At 60.4% G+C, this 19,999-nt stretch overlaps 2 protein-coding genes across 2 annotated transcripts; one reads left to right on the top strand and one right to left on the bottom strand.

The window, feature by feature from the left end:
* Positions 1 to 10,002: 10,002 nt before the first annotated feature.
* CCDC115 (coiled-coil domain containing 115) lies at positions 10,003 to 13,830 on the bottom strand. Its single transcript, XM_045839147.1, has 5 exons — positions 13,703 to 13,830; positions 13,519 to 13,622; positions 13,353 to 13,435; positions 12,611 to 12,742; positions 10,003 to 10,912 (listed from the first exon to the last, which is right to left on the bottom strand). The coding sequence occupies exons 1-5, from the start codon at positions 13,811 to 13,813 to the stop codon at positions 10,800 to 10,802; spliced, it is 543 nt and encodes a 180-aa protein (XP_045695103.1). The 5' UTR covers positions 13,814 to 13,830; the 3' UTR covers positions 10,003 to 10,799.
* A 254-nt stretch (positions 13,831 to 14,084) lies between these two features.
* Positions 14,085 to 19,410, top strand: IMP4 (IMP U3 small nucleolar ribonucleoprotein 4). The gene is made up of 9 exons (XM_045839068.1): positions 14,085 to 14,656; positions 14,796 to 14,904; positions 16,657 to 16,740; positions 17,419 to 17,528; positions 17,603 to 17,735; positions 17,821 to 17,975; positions 18,061 to 18,155; positions 18,252 to 18,325; positions 18,417 to 19,410. Exons 1-9 carry the CDS (start codon positions 14,654 to 14,656, stop codon positions 18,527 to 18,529), a joined length of 876 nt encoding a protein of 291 aa, XP_045695024.1. The 5' UTR covers positions 14,085 to 14,653; the 3' UTR covers positions 18,530 to 19,410.
* Positions 19,411 to 19,999: the final 589 nt, after the last annotated feature.

Raw genomic sequence — 19,999 nt, 5'->3', positions numbered from 1 at the left:
GAAAGCTCACGACCCCCAGGAGCAGAGTCCCCTCGGGACAGCCGACACGGCCAAGCCGCCAGCTCCTCGGCCGGAAGATCAGAACCACCACAGCACCCGCGTCCCCGAGCTGCCGAGAATTAAATGGCACAGAGAGTCGAGCTCTCGGGGTGGGAGGGGGCTGGCGGTGACGGGTTGGGTGTGTACGACGCTTTCCACCTCTGATGTGTCTGTCTCATAAGAAATCTCAAGCGACGGCAGTGCACGCGTGTGCCGGTTAGCACCATTAAGAGAGACGGTACACGCTCGCACACGGGCAGACGGGACGCTGGACGCCCCGGGGAACTGGGAGGAGGGATTTTGCCGGCTGCGGCGGCTGCCGCGCCCAGGTGAGGCTGGTGCGTCCGGAGTCCGGCTCCGAGCAGCTGTCCTTTTGTCCCGGGGTCCCCTCCCGCAGAGCCCGGCGCGTAGTGAGTGCCAGCTGTGACCACGCGGGGTGCCCGCGGCACGCTCACACGGGACAGTGGGGCGAGGGGCCGGACGCGCCCTGCGGGGCGGGAAGGCTGAGGCTGGCGGGCACCAGAAACGGGGTCTCGGAGCCGAGGGGTGGATGGAGGGGTGTGAACGGGGCCCAGGGGTCGGTCGGCAGGCGCCTTTGTCCCCAGGCGCAGCGGGGAGGCGGGTGGGCAGTGCGCGGAGAAGGCGGCGGAGAAGACGCCGTCCTAACTCGGTTTGGGTTCGTCTCCGAGGCGGGCGAAGAGACCGTGAACCCCAGCAGCTCCAGCAGAGGGCGCCTGGGCGTGCCGGTCACCCGGAGCCTGCCTCCTGGGGACCCCAGCTCACCACGGCCTGACTGTGTGCACCCTGCCCAGCTCCTCTGATGGAAGCTCCCCTCGGCCCCGGAGCCACCCCACGTCCACAAGACCCCCCTTTGCTGCCCCCGCCCCCTGCTCTGGCAGCGTCCCCTGGTTCCTGGATGGCCGGGAGGCGGGCCCCTCGCCCGGTCTCGTCCTCCTTGGACAGGGAAGCTCTGCTCGAAAACACAGACACACTCTGAGTGACCCCACTGCCCACGGGCGGCGGCTCCTCCAACGCGCGGCGAGACGGCGCCCGTGTCTCCACGGGGACCCAGAGGCAGCGCTAGGTCGGGGCATCCGCTCAGCTGATGAGGGGCAAGGCCCACGCGTCCCCTCCCGTTTCCTGTGGCTGATGCCTGGCACTGAGCACCATTTTTGGTCTTGGTGTTTGAAGCCACTGCTGTCTGTACGTATTTTCCTCCCGTTATTGATTTCCTTGTAGTTTTTATACACAGCAGCTCCCGAACCCCATTGCCCAGCACCTCCCCAGCACTCGTGAGTGTGACTGCGCAGGTTTCCTCCCTCCACTTCGAGCCGGGCCTCCTGCTGAGCACTCCGCACACACCTGCCCCTCACTCCCGACAGCAGTCCCCTGGGGATGGGACTCTGTCCTGTCTTTAGTGACCGAGTGGCCGCCGCCAGCCTGAGGCCCAGGCCGGTCAGCACAGGGGCTCTGGGCCCCGGGCCCCTAGTCACCCCCGTCCTGCCCTCTGAATACAATGGGGGGACGGCACCACCAACCCTCAGTGGCGAAGAGAGAGGAAGAAACACAAGACCGTCCTCACGCTCTGCACTCGATGGCCACACAGTGGAACCTGGACCCGCGGCTCACCACTCAGCAGGGGCGGCGACGGTGGAGGGGGGCCCTGGGCACCGGGCCCCTCCCGCACACGCGGTGAAGTCGGCCTGCAGGCTGCTGCGAGCGCCGGATGAAGGGGTACCCGCCCGCTCCCCAGCACAGTGCCCTGCACCTTCCCACGCCACAGCCCACGCAGGCTGACCCTTTCTCGTGTCCAGCGAGTTATCCGCTCTCCAGGAAACCCCGAGAGGTCAGGGTCACCTCCTTTAGAGACACACACATGGGTCGCAGCCGTGGAGGGACGGGCCGGGGCAGCGGGGCCAGTGAGGGGGTCGGGGCTGACTCGCAGCCCCCCCCCGAGCACAGCCTCGCCTCTCCCTGCTCTTCGCTGCCAGTCTCCAGGCCAGAGGCCAGCGGGGAGGGGAAGCAAGCCCTGAGCAGGGTGATCCGGGAACCTCCTGACTTTGCTGGGTCTCCTGGCTGCAGCGGCCCCGGCCTGGACACGTCCAGGGCGAGGAGGCACTCACAAAACCCTCCTACGCTGCCCTGGGCACCCGCCCATGGAGAGCAGCTCCAGCCACGAGCAGAGGAGGCCGAAGCCAAACACTGTCCCACTGCACGTCAGAACCACGAGTGCTCAGGCCAGAGAGCAGGTCAGAATGCCAAGCACGCTCTGTCCGGGAAAAACACTGTGTCTTACCAGCCCCCTGACCGGGTCCAAGTCTGAGCCTCTGCGGGCGGCCAGGGAAGAGCCGGGTCGCAGCCCGGGCCGGGAACCACGGCCGTTCAGGGTTTCCCCAGCACTGATCTCGGAGGGGGCCATGGTGTCACCTGGGTTGGGAGGTGCCCCTCCAGGCAGCGGGGAGCAGGGCTGAGCCTGGCCCTGGGCGGGGGGGTGGGCATTCACTCGCCACTCACACCTGCCTGGGTTCTGTTACTCCACAGACGTTTACCGGCCCCCACCTCCTGTGTCCGCAGTGCTGGGCTAGAGCAGAGCAGGCTCCTCTGTCTCCAGGAGAGAGTCGTCCCTGAGCGCTGAATCCAGCCGAGCCATGGATGGCCGTTCTGTTCTGGGAAGCCGCATGGGCCCCGTTGAGACCCTCCCCCCATGGAAACCGGGAAAGCCAGGTGCAGGCCACTAAATGCCCAAGGTTGCAGAAACTGTAAGCGATGAGGTCAGGATGCGAACCGGGTCCTCCTCACTCGATCGGGCATCGCATCCACTAAAACACTAGCAGGGAGCCCTGGCTGGCGTGGCTCAGTGGATTGAGCGCGTGCCTGCAAACCAAAGAGTTACTGGTTCGATTCCCAGTCACAGCACAGGCCTGGGTTGTGGGCCAGGTCCCCAGTAGGGGGCGTGTGGGAGGCAACCACACATGGATGTTTTTCTCCCTCTCTTTCTCCTTCCCTTCCCCTCTCTCTAAAAAATAAAGAAAATCTAAAAAACAAACAAACAAACAAACAAAAAAACAAGAAACACTAGCAGGGAGAGAGCCCTGTAGTTTCCTTCTTTTCAAAGGGCCCAGTCAACGTCACAGGTGCTCTGCACGCAGGTGCATCCTCTGAGAGCCAGGTGCTGGCAGAGGGAAGGCAGTGGGCAAACCTGGCCACCAACATCCACACACCCCCCACCCTTTCTGGAGCCCCGCTGCTCAGGAGCAGCTCAGGTCATGGGCATGGGCATTTCTACTCTAGCCCAGCCCTCAGGCCAGCCACGGGCAGTCCCCACCTCCCTCTGTAGCTTCTTCTCTCCCCTTCCAGCCCCACACACTCCGCTGCCCACCCCAGGGCTGCCCACCGCTCTGTCTAGGGGTCCCCACTACCCCCAGGGCCACCCCCGTCCTCTCTGCCACAAAGAACACCCCAGCAGGGGGCAGTTTTTCTCCCCGCCGGGGAATGCTGCCCATTCACTGGCTGTCCAAAGAGCCGGGGGCGTCAGGTCGGGCCACCCCGTGCCACAGCTGCCCGCTCCAAGCCCCTCCCCCCCGGGGTGAGTTAGCCCCTCGGACAGCAGCGTCTCGTCACAGTCTCAGTCCCCAGCAGCAGTCCCTCGCGCTCTGCGGCCGCCTGGCAAAGGGCCATCAGAACGGAACTCGGAGTCCTCGGGCAGAAGGGCCCCGCGCCCGGCCGGCGGGAAGGACCTGCGGGGCTCGGCCCCCTGCTCTGCCCAGCAGCGGGAGCCCACGGGCCTTCCGGAACTCATTCCCATGGAAACACATGGGAACACGCTCCCCCGCCAAACAGCCACTCCCCGCCCATCCTCTCCGGTAAACCGTCTACAACGTGCGGCAGGGAGAGCTGTCTCCACGCTGGTCGCACATCCTTTGACTCACATGCGGCTCATTCCTCCTCGGGGTCAGCGGTGGCGGCCGCGGGGGCGTGGGGGGGCCGGAGAGGCAGTGGGGGAGAGAAAGCAGCCGTGGGGGGCAGGCACTGTGTTTGCTGTTTCTCTTCCCCCTTCGGTTTTTCCTCCACCCCAGGGCCACTACCCCGAGGGCGAGGACGGGGTGGCCACAGCGCGTGTCCTGCTGGACGGAAGCGGCAGCAGCTGCGACCCCAGGCCTGAGGGTGGAGGTGGTGGTGGTGCGGCCACAGGGGGCGGTGTGCCCCCAACCATCCGCCAGTTCTCAGCGCTTCACCCTCCTGGCGAGGTGGCACCACGCGGCCCGCTTCTCTCCGGAGGTTCGGGCCCCGGCCCGCCCTGGCTGGTGCGCACCGTTCTCCGGCCGATCACCCCTGCCCCAGGCGGCTGCATCCGTCAGGGTCCCACCTCGGCCAGCGCTGCGAGCTCCGGGCCTTCGGAAGCTTCGAATGGGACCGGCTGCTTTTGGCTCCACACATGCATTGCATGCTGCCGGCGGGTGGAAGTGCTGCGGCGTGCGTGACCTTCTCATGCCTCTGTTTTCACTCTGAAATCTCTCAACCAAACTCAAAAAACATACGATGTCTATGGGACTGAGCCTGTCGATGTAACGCCTGGGTGGTGTGACTATGGAAGTAACTTACTCATAAGTGCGGCGGTAGGTTGTACAAGCTTACAGACACATGACCTGCCACACTAAACTGCCGCTCGTTCGATCTTGCCTTCCTCCACTTATTTGCTGCCTCTCTGCAGGTGCTGTGTGCATCTCATTGCCAAGCTCAGTTACTCAGGACCTTGCTTTGAACCTGCCATAAACTCTGCATCCTCTGCCGATGGCTCCCCACGTCAAGTGGATCATGGCAGAGGACGAAGTATCTGGCCTCTCTGTGGTGATTAGAGCCGAGGTAGTCCCGAAGCACGAAAACTGTATGCCAGGGATGGACTCGATGGTGAAGCTCAGACGTGCGCTTGTGTGACTTCCCTGCCATGAGACCTCTCAGAGGACCAAATTGTGTGGAGCAGCCTGCCATGATCATTGTGTGTGAACGCAAACCGAGCAAGAAGGAAGGACGTGTTGCTCTCATCACACAGCTTTAGATCAGGAGTCAGATGAAGCTCAGTGTTCAAACTCAGAAAATGCTGAAGCGACCGTCAGGAAGCCCCATTGTTGGCGGTGTCCCTCCTTGCCACCGCTTACTGCATTGCCATGCTTGTGTTACAGTGTGCATTCTTACCGCCCTCGCAATAAGGAACTCCGCCGTGTAATGTTGTCATGTTTTTCTCATTTAGGAAGTTCAGTTTCTTATGTGCTGTCAGCCTGCTCATTCTTTCTCGATCATAGATGATATTTATCAGATCTCCAGGGTTTCATCAGTCCACGTTACACTCTTGACCATATCTCCCAACCTCAACGGCCTTTCCTCTTGCTGGTGGGATTTTGCGCATTCTTCGGCTTATGCGACCGTGTCTCTCATCCCGTATCATAAGTCAGGACGCTTACCTGCCGCTGTGCGGCAAACTCTTATGGGGGCAGATCACGTGAAAGCGTCATGCTCTCTGTATCTTGCCTTTATTGTATTCTCATTTAATTTTGCTATGTAAGCTCTTTTCATTATATTGTTCTGTGTCCACAGGTTTCAGACTCTGTGTCTCATTTCTGTCAGGGCCAGAAGGAAGGCCATATGTCTGCCGTTCCATGTTCCACCTGGACTTACGACCGCATTCATCCCACACGCCGCAGACACATTCGCGTTTCGAAAACAGCATTTTTATCCCCTTCCTGCCTCCATCCTAAACCCACCCCCTGCGCCTTGCCTTGCCTTTGACGCCCGTGGAATCTAGACGCATTTAGCGTCTCCCAGTACTTTCCTCGCACCTGGCTTGGAGCTCCCGGAACTGGGCAGTGGGTTGTCCCTCCACCCGAAGCACCCACCCACTGCCCTTGCCGCTGCTGGCGGGTTCCTGGGGACCACCTCCGTGGTCGCCCCCGCTGCCCCCCCCAGGACCCCGCTGTATCGGGCCTGAAGCTCTGTGGTCTACCAACACCGTCACTTGTTTATTCCTAAAGGCGCTTCGAGCCTGGCTGAGTGGCTCAGTGGACTGAGTGCTTGCCTGCAAAGTGGGGAGATCACTGGTTCGATTCCCAGTCGGGGCACTTGGCTGGGTTGTGGGCCAGGTCCCTGGTAGGGGGTGCATGAGAGGCAACCACACGTCGATGTTTCTCTCTCTCTTTCTCCCTCTTGTCCCCTCTCTCTAAAACAAAAACAAAACCAAAACCAAACCAAAACACTAAACTTTGAGCCCTCCCTGATCAACCGGCCCCATAGTGTATCTTAGCCTCGTTCCTTCCGCCCCCGCACTTCCTGAAGTGAGCTCCTGCTCTGACTCTCGCTCCGCGTCTTCCGTGGGAAGACCTCCTGGGCGGCGCTGTCAGCTTCAGAAGATGCCACATCGGGACACCTGTACGGTCAGGTTGTTCTTACTATTATCATTTTATTTTCCTTTTTTTTGTTGTTGTTGACAGATTTTATTTCTTTAGTTTTAGAGAAAGGGGAAGGGAAGGCCAAAGAGAGGGAGATAAACATTAATGTGTGGTTGCTTTTCATGCGCCCCCTACTGGGGACAGGGCCCACGACCCAGGCATGTGCCCTGACTGGGTATGGAACCGGTGACCCTTTGGTTCACAGGCCTGTATTCAATCCACTGAGGTACACCAGCCAGGGCTTGTTTCTTCATTTTTAGAGGGAGGGGAAGGGAGAGAGAGAAACATTGATGGGTTGCATCTCACATGCTCCCCAACTGGGGACCCCACCTGCAACCCTGACCTGGAATCGAACCAGTGACCTTTCAGTTTGCCAGGCAACGCTCGACCCACTGAGCCACGCTAGTGAGGGCTATTAATTTTTTTTTCTATTCTTTATTAACATTTGATTCGCATGCCACACAATTTGCCAGTTCGACGTTGCTTAGTAGTCACGGGGTCGTACACAGGCCACCGCGATCTAGCTCGCTGTTGTCAGGGCCGCGTTTGATGGCCTGGTTACCGCGGAGACCGCCCGCGAAGAGTCGCTGTGCTTGCACTAGCGTTTACTGAGCCCCGGGAGCCGCAGCCCGCACGGGGCACCAGACGCATCAGAAAGGCGGCAGGACGGGCGTTCTAAGCGGTCCTGGGTGAGCTCGGAGAGCACGCAGCCCCAGTGGGGTGAGGGAGCTGAAGTCGGGCCCCTCGGACAGCGGTGCTGGGGAAGCGGGGCTCCCACGGGGCGGGCTTCGTCAGTGGGGTCCCAGGAAGGCCAGCGGGGGCCGCACGCCTTCGTGGGTCCTCTCTGCCCCACTGCGCATGCCCCCCCACCCCCCCCACCCCCACCCCCAGCCTCGCGCACGGCGGCCCTGGGTTTCTCGGGAACAGCCTGGCAGACGCGCTCCGGAAACTGAAGCCCAGGTGAGAGCGGAGGGGAGGAAACCGGTGTTTGCTCAGCTTGCACCCGACGCCAGGCCGCGGCCTGGGCTCCGCCGGGTTATCTTGTTTAATTCTCTCGGCCGCCCGGGAGGTGGGTGTTTTATAGCACAGCAAACAAGTCTGCAGAGATTAAGTGATTTACCCGACGTGGCACAGCAGGGGTTTTGTGTGCCCGGGAATTAAGTCTAAATACCGGTTCTCAGGAAGGTGGCCAGGTTCTCCCTGCTCCCCCGCCCCGCACCACCCCTGCTCCCGGGCACCCTCCTCCCTCCCGCCCTCACGGCCCCCTTCGGCCCCTCTTCCTCCTGGACTCGGCCTGAACCAAGGCTGGCCACAAGGACGGTCCCTGACACGGGGCCAGGTGAGCTGCCCCCAGCCCCGACGGGGTATGGATGGTGGTCACGACCTGCGCGCTCACCGGAGGTGCGGCCCGCACTGCGAAGTCCTGGGGAAGGCCCGCGGGAACCAGGCTTCCTGGGTGCGGCACCCAGGGCTAAGCCCCCGAAGGTCCCAGCTAGGTTTCCGCCTCCTTCCCACCCCGCGCCCTCTCTCCCTTTCGTCCCTTCTTTTCTTAGTGTGGAACCAGCACACGAGATGTGCACAGGACAAGCGTGAGACCGAGGCCACAGTCAGCGCAACTGGCCAGCCGGTGCGTCCTTGTTCCACGCCGGGCGTGCCTGGAGTTCCTTCTTCTCGGCTGTGTGCACACAGCACCAGCCCTTCCAGGCCCCGGGGCCCAGAGCACAGGCCCGCTGCTTCCGGGCTGACGGTCCCGGGGCCCAGAGCCCTCTTCCGGGCAGGTCTCCAGTGCACCGGCCTGCTGGGCAGGGCTGCGGTGGCCACCCCGTGGCTGGGCTGGCGGGGCTCGCTCTCTGCTCCCCTGAACTGCGAGTGTGTCTCTCCCCCTCCACCTGCCAGGCCGTGGCCCCTAGCCTGCCTGGTGTTGGCCCCGTGGTTTCCTTGGAGTGCCCCTCAGCACGACTTGGTCCGTCTCCACGCAGTTCTTTGAGCGTTCCTCCGAGTCAACCCTGATGCCTAGTGACATGGAGCATCTTCCCGTATGTCCACTGGCCTCTTTGGGGCACTGTCTGTCCGGGGCCTTTGCCTGTTTTTAAGTTGGATTGTTTTTTAGGTGTTGAGTTGTAGAAGATCTTTATAAATTTTAGATAGTGAGCCCTCATCAGATGTGTCATTGGCAAATATTCAGTGGGCTGTCTTTTCCTTTTTTTAAATAAAGATTTTATTTACTTTTAGAGAGAGGAAAGGAAGAGAAACATCCATGTGTGGCTGCCTCTTGTGCACCTGATACCAGGGACCTGGCCCACAACCCAGACCCAGGCCCTGACTGGGAATCGAACCTGCGACCTTTAGGTTTGCAGGTTGGTGCTCAATTCACTGAGCCACACCAGCCAGGGCATCATTTTGTTTTTGATTTCCTTTGTTGTGCAAAACCTTTTTAGTTTGATGTAGTCCTGTTTGTTTTTTCTTTTGTTTCCATTACCCAAGGCAATATATCAGAAAAAATACTGCTGTAAGAAATATCCAAGATTTTACTATCTATGTTTTCTTCTAGGATTTTAAGTCTGTAGTCCATTCTGAGTTTACTCTTGTGCATGGTGTTAGAAGACAGTCTAGTTTCACGCTGTGCGGCATCTGTCCAGTTTCCCCAGCACCATTTACTGAAGAGACCGTCTTCACCCCGCTGTGTGTCCCTGCCGCCTTGGTCAAGTGTTAGTTGGCTGTGATGGTGTGGGTTTATTTCTGGGTTTCCTATCCTGTTCCATTGAGCTATATGTCTGTTTTTATGCCAAGACCGTACTGTTTTAATGACTATAGCCTTGTAGTACAGTTTAAAGCCTTGAAAAAATAAAATCGACATGAAGGACCCCACCGGGGGCCTGGGCCCCACACCAGCTCTTTTCTGGGAAGAGCAGAAGCGGCATGGGCCCCTCTCCCTCGCTCCCCCCCCCCCCCACCTCACCGCCAGCCAGCACCTCGCGGACAGCAGCCCTTCGGCCTGCAGCTCCCCTTCGGCCGTGGGGAGGGACGTCTTCTCCTCGCCATGTGGTTCCCTCTGAGCAATTCCGTGAGGTTCCTCACTGACAGCTCAGCTCGGTGTGGCCGAAAAACAACCCCCCCCAACCCATCCAGCTGCCAGCCAGCCTGACGGCGGTGACAGAGTACAGTTAAGGCCCAGAGTTGAGGGTGTGGCACCCGCGTGTCAGTCAGACCAAGGGAACAGCCCAGCACCAGGCAACCTGGATCAGACCGAAGGAAAACTCGGCACCTCTTCCCCACCAGCGGGAGGGCGGGCCCCTCGTCACAAGCGGGGTGCAGGGCTCGCCCCACATCTTAACCAACCCCACGAGTTCTTGAGAAAAATGGAATTCCTTACAACCCCAAATCCAGAAATCATGAAAGAGCTAACTCATAAATTCTACTCTATTAAGAAAACTTAGGGGGAAAAAAGAACACGGACCAAAAACCAGGAGCAGTGGTTACTCCAGTTTTCACCTCAATCATTCATTAAGCTTTTCAACTGTTCTGTGTGGTTCAGTAATGGAATGTATTTTATTTTACAATAAAATTCTTTTTTAAAAAACACCATAAACAAAGTGGAAAAACAAAGCAGGAAAGACTGTCTCCATCACTGAAGTCATGAACTGAGGGCCCATCCCCCCGGCACAGAAGTCGGCTCCTCGGGAACTGGGGCAAACCCCCACCGCCCGACAAGAAGACTAGGGGGGTCACGGCGCTCCCCGAACGGGGGAACAACCGGCTTTTCGACAAATCACGGAGGTTCACCTCCTGGGTACGGCGGGTTTTTAAAAACCCGGGAGTTCTCTTCCTAGAGGTCGTTTCAGAACCCAGGTCAGATCTGGTTCACTTTTCACTCACAGCCCGCCGAGGACGCCCCGTCTGTGCAGGCGTTTGTGTTTTATCCCTGTGGGCTCACTCCCCCCTCATCTGTTAGCCGCGACCCCCCCCATCGAATCAGTTCTGAGGACGAGTGAGCCCGAAGCACCGACCTGTCCCTCCGCCGCAGGCTGTGCAGCGCGTCACCAGGACCCATCCTGTGTGACTGGGCTCTGCTGCTCCCCAGCACAAACGGACCTGGCAGCCTGGACGCCCCCCCCCCCGTCCACCCCCCGCACGACACGGGTGTCCCAGAACGAGGACTGGGGTGGTACCACCGGAGGAGCGACTCTGAACGTCTTCAAACTTTTGTACCCGACCCAGTTAGACACGTGTGGCCAGAGGGACTTGGAGGCTGGCCGGGTGGGGTGGAGACGGCAGGGCAGGAAGGGCGGTGGAACCCGGGGCCTTCCTCCATGTCCACGGTCAGGCGGCCCCGAGCTCGAGCTGCTTGACCTTCTCCTGGAGCTCCCGGAGCCGGCTGTGCCCCCAGCTGATGTGGCTCTGAAGACTGGCCATCTCTGCAGCGAGTTGCAGGCCTAGGGAAGGGGCGAGATGGTCACCATGGTGTCTGCAGTGCGACACAGAACTCCAGGGACTCTGGGCACCCAGGGGACTGGGGAGGACCCCACCTCTCTGCTGCCCCTAAACCGTTCCAGGGTTGGCCCTGCAGCGCCCGCTCCGAACCTCGCCGGGCCTGCCCCACCCCTCCTCCTGGTCTTGGCTAAAACGCCGCCTCCTTAAAACACTTCCTCGACTCCCTGCTGGGGCATCGCCTACCCAGGAACTGAAAACCCACAGGCCGTCACGCGGTCTCATGCCCTCCCTCCTGTCTTCCCCGGTCACGGTCCCTCACTGCGCCCAGGCTCACTCCTCCCACCTGTTTTCTCACCCCCAACAGGATCCCACACTCTGGACCCGCCTCTTGGTGGTTTCCACCCGATGCCTCTGCTGGGAAGGCTGCTGCCCAGTCCTCTGGGCCTCCATGCCACCCAGTCCCAGGGCCAGTCCTGTCTGCAGCCTGCCTGTCCCACAGCGGTGCTGGCCGCGTGTCTGACCCACTCTGTCCAGGGAACACTTTCTCCTCTGGCTCCTGGGACACCTCCCCCTCTGGGCTTCTCTCCCAGTCTCCTGTAGTGCTTTCTCCCCTCCTCTCTCCCACTTCCGGTCCACCCTCCAGGCCCCCCGCTGGTCTCACCCCCCCTCAGCTTTACCGCCACATCTGCGCCAGCGCCTTGGGAGTTCAAACACCAGAGCTACACGGTGGCTCCCGACTCTCCCTGCCCAGCTCAGTTCTCTTCCAGACTCCGATGCGTGAGCCCGACTGCCCACTCAGACCCCACCGCACGCACTGGGGACGCAGCCACACGCTCCCCCCCCCCGCCCTCCCGCTGCTGCTCTGCAGTCCTCCCTCGCCAGGTGCGGGCCACACCGTCCTCCCAGGAGCCCCGGCTGGCCACCTTAGGCTCCGCCTTTGCTCCTTTCCTTCCCTTATTCCTGAATTGACCTGTCAGCAAATCCTGGGGGACGGAGTTCTACTCTCAAAACCCGCAGGTCCCACCACTTGCCCACTCCTCCACCTGCACCCTGAGCCCGGCTGCTCCTTGCCACCTGCTCAATCCCTCTGCTCTCATCTGGTCCCAGCCAGGATCCACAGGGTTCCGGTCACTCCCAGCTCTCCGCTTTCCTGGGCCCGGACCCCTGGGACCCCAGCTGCTGGCACTCTCCGTGGCACCAATGCCCCGGCAGCCCGCTGGCCTCCTCTCTGCCACGCCAGACGCAGCCTCGCCTCAGGGTGATCACCCCTGCTGGCCCTTCCGCCCCCCGGAACACTGTTCCCCAGGCCTCCACCAAGCTCCCTTCTTCAAGAGAACAAAATCAGCGCCCCTCACAAAACAGCTCCCTCCAGCCACCCTGTCTCACTCCACCCACCACCCTCCACCTTGTTTTTTTATAACAATTCTCGTTACTTATGCAGCTGCAGGCTGTCTTTCTCCCCCCACGCCACAACGTTCTCCGAGGCAGACCAGTCTCTTTCGTTTCCTGCCGTGTCCCCAGCACCTGTCCTGAGCCCAGAGCACTGCCAGCACCCAGCTCACGATTCCAGAAAATAAAAGCAGCCGTGCAACCCAAGTCTGCAGTGGAGAAAGCCCGCGATGCCCTCTGCAGACCGACCCCAACCCCCGCCTTCGCGGGCAAGCGCTCCCTGCAGGCGGAGGGCCCAGGGGTCCACTCACCCTCCCGGAAGCTGGCTTGGGCCTGCCGCAGGCTGTGAGGAACCAGGATCCCAAACCAGTTCAGAGGGTCTCGGGGGGCAGACGAGGGCTCTGGCTCTGGGGTCCTGGTGAAGCCCTTGCGCCTGCGCAGAGCTGGAGAAAGAAAAGGCAGAGGCTGGGGTTTTATTGCCTGGACCTCGTCTTCCAAGTGACAATGCGGAAGTCGGAGCTCGTGATCCTGGAAAATCCTGATGGCTGGGAACTCTCCCCCGCCTTTCCCGTCCCACGAGGCAGCTGACCACAAAGAGCCGCCGTTCCCACACTCGTGATGCAGACGCGAGTCTCCGTTCAGTTCCTGTGACTCTCATAACACCAACCAGACAGAGCCGCACGCCGACCTCTCCCGTTCTGCCAGAACGTGCCGAGAGGCCGGAGACCCCCACCTCCCCGTCCTTGGTCTCGTGAGTGAGTAGCTGAGTCGAAAGTCTGTCCCGCTGGAACTGGCTAGGCATGGGCATAAGCATTTTCTTTTCAACGGACTGAGACTTTCCCTGAGTGCGAAACAACCCCGCCCGTAAAAAGACTTCACCTGTAACTCGTCTACTTTTCCCTACAAAAGTCCAAGGCAAAATCACTCCGCCGAGACACTGGATCTTCCTTCCCGGGGTACTCTCTCTACCGCGACAGCCTGAGTAAAATAATCTCCGCGACTGTATTCTGGCCTTGACATCGGGAAGGGTCCCCGGAGGGAAGGGGGGCTCACCTGGCTCGCGGGGCCCCACGTCCTCCGGAGCCTGGGCCGCAGCCCTCACCACGCGGAACTTCTGCAGTCCGTCCGGCTCCTCGCTGCAGAACGAGAAGGGAGCGTGGATGTCTGACATCGCGGCCCGGACACCGCCGCCCCCGTCCCAGCGCACAAGGCTCCTCACCTGGTGCACACGCACACCTGGGGCTCCATGTGGGAGGCATACTGCAGGGGCCCCACCGACTTGGCGCCCATGGCGTAGCGAGCTTTGGACAGCGAGAGCCAGCCCTGCGCAGGAGAGGGGAGCGCTGAGGCTCGGCTTACCTGGCGTGCCCCCGCCCACCCTCCCGCGCGCCCCAGGTTCCTACCTCCTCCACCCGGGCGTTCAGCGCCGCCCGCTTCGCCTCCAGCTCCTCTAGGTCCGCGAGCAGCCGCAGGAGCAACGAGTCTAGCTCCGTCCGCACATCAGCCGCCGCCATGGCTCCACAGCACTCTGGTCTGGAGCCAGCCTCCTTCCCGTCGCCCAATCAGCGCCCACAGTGCCGCGGCTGTAGCCAATGGGCGTGCCATATCCGCCTTCAAGGGGGCGTTCCCAGGTAGCTTTCCGGTCGCCCAGTCTCCGCCCACCGTGCGGAGTTCCAGTCAAGGGGCGTTTCCCGCAGCGGGCGCGGTCGCCGCGGGGTCACGGCGTCCAGGGCCAGCTTCCTCAGATCAGTCGTGTTTTGGGACTGAGGAGCCGCGTTCTGCGCTCAGCACCCGAAGCGGGCCGGCCAGCCGGAACATCGGCGAGAGCTGTGGGTGGTTCGAAGTCGCTCCTGAAGCAGCCGCATTTTAAAAGTAGGGCTGTTGCTGCGGCAGTGGAAGGAGGCATAGCGACCATTTTAAGCGAAAAGCGGCTTTATATTGAGTTCCAGAAGGAGCCCGTAGGTGACCCTACGGTCAACCATTGTGCAGTTTTTATAGTTGCATTATTTCGAGCCGCCAATTACGATTTTATTCGTACATCATTTTAAAATTGGGCTTCCTGCAGAGCGGCGACAAATGGTGAAGCCAAGAGCGGACATCTTTATTGATGGCAGCCCTCACAACATTGGGATACTCCTTTCGTCTATTGGTTGCTCTAGGAGCAGGCGCTTCCGGACTGGCCAATCGTCTCGCGACTTCCATCCGCTGTCCGCCATCTTACCTTTGGTCATGCTCAACCACAGCGGTGTTTAGTGAAGCCTCTAGTCGCCTTCTTGGTTGAGGGCGGAAGCGAGGACTGCGTAGCGCGGGCGGTGGCCGCACAGTTCTATACCCACGTGGTAGCGGCGCTCAGGATGGTAGGGAGGTTTGAGCTCCAGTTTGGGAGGTTGGGGGCTCGCGGAGGTCTGGGGGTGGGTTCCCTGGGCTCGGGGTCGGTGGTCCCCGGGGTTCGGGCGCGCGTGGCGAGGGGGGCTGACCGGCCTCACTGTCCCGCAGCTTCGCCGTGAGGCCCGCCTGCGCCGCGAGTACCTGTACCGCAAAGCCCGCGAGGAGGCGCAGCGCGTGGCCCAGGAGAAGAAGGAGAAGGTGCGGCGCGCGCTCGAAGGTACAGCCCCCGCCGCCCAGGCTTTAGAAAGACCGTGGGTTGGGTTTTAAAGCCCAGCGGAAGTCAAGACCCGGTGGTATGGAACGCGTGCCCTTGGCATATCTCTGGTGGTGCGGTTGGGCACCTTTTCAGATACTTTCCCATTTTCCTTGCCTGTTGCGTGTTCCTGTTGGCTCCCAAGTGCCCCTCCGTAGGATGGTGTAAATCACTTGTCATTTGCGTTGCAGTACCCAGATTTCACAGCTTGCCCGTCAGTTTTGTTAGTAGCGTGCCCAGCTCTGATTTACAGTTTTGGCCATGGTCTTAATAACCTGTTTCCATTCTCCGACCGCTTGTGGTTTTTCCTCTTGCTCTCTTCTGTAGCACGAGGTAATAAGCCTGTCTCACTGTCCTTCTGCGGTACTCCGAGTCCCTTGCATTTTTAAAGTGTTGATCTGTGTAGAGCCTAATTTTGTTGGCTGTTGTAAGCGAGGAGTTCACAATGTTTTTCTCCCTCTCCGTTCGCCTTGCCTGTGAAGAGTCTGCCCCACACGCCTGATCGGAAGCGACGGTTTTCGGTCCCGTGGTGCTCTTGTGTTCCTGAAGCTTTGCTTCTTATCTGAGGGTGCGTAAGCTCCCCCGTTATTTTAACTTCTTTCTGACGTTCCTAGGTGTCAGGTACACAAAGTGTCAGTGGTTATGTGTGTGTTTATGCTCATCTTAGTGGGAACAGCTGTGACCTCTCTGCCCATCTTAGACAGGAAGCGGTCGGGTGCTGGCGGGGGGCGTAGTTGGTTGAAGCATCGTTCCCGCGCATCGGAAGGTTGCACATTCTGTCCCCAGTCGGGACACAGGTGGTCTGCAGCTGACGGATGTGCCCGTCCGTCTCTCTCAAAAATCAGTGAACGTGTTCTCAGTGAGAATTAAAGGAAGAAAGAGAAAAGGGTCAGCATGCTGGGGTGGGCAGAAGTACGTTTGCAGTTCACATGGAGAAAGACATGCAGGTGGTTATTACAGAAGGATAATGCAAAGGAACGTCTCAGTGCAGCCGTAAACCCCCTTTCGCCTGCTCTTGTGATTGAAACTCAGGAATGTTTTCCACAACTTAGGTAACTACGGTACTGAACATTGTTTAAAAATAACCTGTTTCCTTGTTTTTCTTTGTGCTCGTACAGTTCTTATTTTATCCCTGAATCAAACTGGTCAGTTTGCAGTTTTAAGGTGCATCAGGCTGTGCGCGTTCTTTGGCCGCTTTACGTTCTCGTTCGGCATCGTTTCTGAAACCTGTTGAGTGCAGTGGCGGTTTCCTGCGGGTGCGGGTCGTCCACGTGCACGAGGGCACACTCGGCAGTGCTGGGTGCAGGGCTCGTGTTCTGCTCTGTGCTCCCGACCTGGCCCATCCCACGGCCCGCCCTCCGCCAGGTCGCCCTTCAGTCCACAGCGGGAGCCTCTTACCCGGAGCGTCGAGATGCGCTGTTTTGTGGTCAGAGGGTTTGGGGATTTCAGGTCCACCTTTGTATGGAAAGAGCAGTCTTAAGCCTTCAAGCTGTGAAACGCGAAACCGGAGACAATTAAGCTTCCTGTAACCATTGCTAACAGATTAGTAAGTAGGCAGAAATGGTCCCCCACCTCCCACCCCCTAATAATTACAGACCACCTGCCTGCTCTGAGAGGAGGATGAAAGGCGTTTTCCTGTGCAGGCCCGTCAGCCGCAGCGTGGTGCCGCCCGAGGGCTCCCTGCACGCGGCTCAGTCGCCCTGTCTCTCCCCGCAGAGAACCGTCTGATCCCCACGGAGCTGCGCAGGGAGGCCCTGGCCTTGCAGGGCTCCCTGGAGTTCGACGACGCTGGCGGTGAAGGTAACCCTCCTGGCCGCTCAGGGCCACCCTTCTTCTCCCTGCATGCCAGCTCGCTGCGCTGCCCCCCCCCCCCCCGCCTTCCCCTGACACCCTAGGAAAGGCTCTGCCGCTGCACCCCCACAACTGTCCCCCAGCAGTCCTCGTGGCTCGGTGCCGTGGGGGCGTCCTGAGTGCTCCCGGTTCCGTGGAGGCATGATGCACGTGCCGTGACCCAGCCTGCCCTCTGCTTTGCTTTGTTAATTGTTCCCTCGCTGGATGTGAGTGCTGCTGGGACAGGACAGTGTCCGTCGTGGTCACTGGTGGTCCCCTGGCTCTCCGCACTTCAGTGGCACCAAGTGTTTAAGGAATCACAAACGCCGTAAATGTTTGTCATGAGAGAGGAGTCTGGTACCTTTGGCCTTAATACAGTCGGGGTTGGACGCCGACACAAGAGCTTCTAGCCCTGTGTGACGGGTACAGCTTAAGTGACCGAAGTCAAGTCAAATTAAACCATTAAACTTAGTTGCACTTGCACTTGTGGCCTCTGGCTCGGGCCACCCTGCAGCCACGTGGGGTGGGCGCTCTGCCGTCGAGGGTGTTGTCGGGTGGTGCTGCTGCTCTGGGTGGGCTTGGGCGTGCCCAGTCAGTGCTTCACTTCCCTGGGTGATGTCACGTCCTTGTCCCTCGTGCTGCTGACAGGTGTGACCAGCCACGTGGATGATGAGTATCGTTGGGCAGGGGTTGAGGATCCCAAGGTCATGATCACTACTTCCCGAGACCCCAGTTCCCGCCTCAAGATGTTTGCAAAGGTACCAGTGGCGGGGAATGGAAGGTGCTCGGGTGGCAGCAGCCCGAGCCCTGACCGGTGTGGTTGCCTCCGCAGGAGCTGAAGCTGGTGTTTCCCGGCGCCCAGCGCATGAACCGCGGCCGACACGAGGTGGGGGCGCTGGTGCGAGCCTGCAAAGCCAACGGGGTCACGGACCTGCTGGTCGTCCATGAGCACCGAGGCACTCCCGGTGAGGCTGGTGGGGGGGAGCAGCCCTTGCTCGGGGGGCCATCTCAGAGCGGACGTGGTCTCTGATGGCCCGCCCGGCCCCCCAGTGGGGCTCATTGTCAGCCACCTGCCCTTCGGCCCCACCGCGTACTTCACGCTGTGCAACGTGGTCATGCGGCACGACGTCCCCGACCTGGGCACCATGTCGGAAGCCAAGCCCCACCTCATCATGCACGGCCTTTCCTCCCGCCTGGGCAAGCGCGTGAGTCTGGGAGCACGGGACTCGGGCTGGGGCCAGGGGGTGCCAGGCGGGGGGGCATTACCTGTTCTCCTTCCCTCTGCACCAGGTCTCCGACATACTTCGTTACCTGTTCCCTGTGCCCAAAGATGACAGCCACCGGGTCATCACCTTCGCCAACCAGGACGACTACATCTCCTTCCGGTGTGTTTGGGGGCTGGCCCTGGGTTGCATCCTGACTCTTGTGTCTCTGGACTGTCTGCGGTTGACCCACAGTTGCCTCCTCCTGCCCTCCCCCAGGCACCACGTGTACAGGAAGACCGGCCACCGAGACGTGGAGCTGACTGAGGTCGGGCCCCGCTTTGAGCTGAAGTGTGAGTCTGGGGCTTTGTCCCAGTGCTGGCGGGGGGAGGGGGCATGCTGGCTGTGGGTGACAGCGTCCCCATTCCCCCGTCCCCTCTCCAGTGTACATGATCCGCCTTGGCACTCTGGGGCAGGAGGCCACCGCAGACGTGGAGTGGCGCTGGCACCCCTACACCAACACCGCACGCAAGAGGGTCTTCCTGAGCACAGAGTGAGGCCCGGGCAGCCGCGACTGCTGTGGGCTGTGGGCTCAGGCCAGCAGGCAGGGCAGGTCCCAATAAAGTCTGCCACGCTGCCCCCTTTGCCTCCGAGTGGTTCGGACAAGGCTGCTGTTGGGGGAGTTGTGAGGGATGTTATGCACAGGGGCCTGACAGCTCGGGACACTCGGGCCTGGTGTTGACACTGCCCAGGGCAGCCCAGGCCCACTGTGCTGGCTTGCTCCGGAGCTGTTGGGTGGGGGGCAGCCCGGGGCCTGTGGGGGAGCTCATCGTCTGGGGGTGCTCCCCAGGGTTGCTCGCATCTCCCCAGAGCTGGCCCCTCTGCGTGCCAGCTCGCAGGCACACTTCCACTCGCCACGGACACGGGGACCCTTTAGGGACTCCCCACACCCTTGTTGATTTGGCCCTTCCTGGGCCCACTTGCCTAGCACGTGCCCAGGGCCCTGGCTTCGCACGTGGGGGTCATGACCCTGCTCTGCATAATGCACACACGCTGATGGGGAAGTGATGGCAGGTGAGGTGAGGACAGGACTCATAAGACAGAGGTGGGATGGGGTGGGGAGGGAGAGGCCTCTGCAGGAGCCCCAGCTGGTACGTGGGGCAGCACCACACCATTCAGGGGGAGCAAGGGGTAGGACCTCGCCGGATGGCCCTGACTTCAGGCCCCGGTCCTGGGAGGCCGGTGAGCTGCTTCAGGGCCTTCCGGGACCTCGCCCACCTTCCCGCAGCCTCACCGCGGGGAAGAACGTGCCGTTAAAACTTGTGCAAGTCAGGGAGATTCCAAAATGCATCCGAAAGCAACTGGTGGGTGTTTCTCCCCCTCTTTCTCTCTCTAAAAAAAAAATGAAATCTTTCAATAAAAAGAAGCAAGATGCAAACCACCTTTATTCACTGTCTTGTGGCCTCCGCTCTTCAAAAAGGCACCTGAGTACTTCATTCTTTCCAGGGGCCTCGGAGAACCCCCACACGAGGAGCTCCCGCGCTGGGCTCCACGGGCCCTGGCTTCGCAGCTGCCGACGGTGCCCTTTGGGATCCAGGAGAAATTCCTAACGGGTGCATGCACAAGTAGAGAAGCAACCGATACTTCTCTTCCTTCCGCGCGGCGCCGCTGGCGTCTCCAGGGGTCTTGGGAAGCGGCTGTTTCCCAATCGCGCCCGTTGTCGCTCACAGATAACCAGAAAAACCACAGCAGTTTAAGAAGCAAAATAGTGGGGGCCAGCGCCAGTGGACAGTAGTGCGGAACTTTCAACACGCTGCGCGGAGCACTCAACAAACAGGGCAGAAAACACTTGGGAAGTGGTGTGTTGCACTACTGACGGCGGGTAGTGCAGCTAGGAACAAACACGTTTCTTCAAGCCCACCCCCCAAAGCGAGATTAGTCGCAAGGCCCCAAGAACTCTGCCGCGAGTAGGTTTACACCCACGCTCTGCCTAGCTAAGCCGTTCTGCTCTTTCAACCACGGAAAGC

This window comes from Phyllostomus hastatus, unplaced genomic scaffold, assembly GCF_019186645.2.
Source record: "Phyllostomus hastatus isolate PE091 unplaced genomic scaffold, TTU_PhHast_1.1 phas_contig_29, whole genome shotgun sequence".
Lineage (NCBI taxonomy): Eukaryota > Metazoa > Chordata > Mammalia > Chiroptera > Phyllostomidae > Phyllostomus > Phyllostomus hastatus.
The sequence above is the reverse complement of the archived record's forward strand: the minus strand, read 5'-3'. Positions and strand labels throughout refer to the sequence as shown.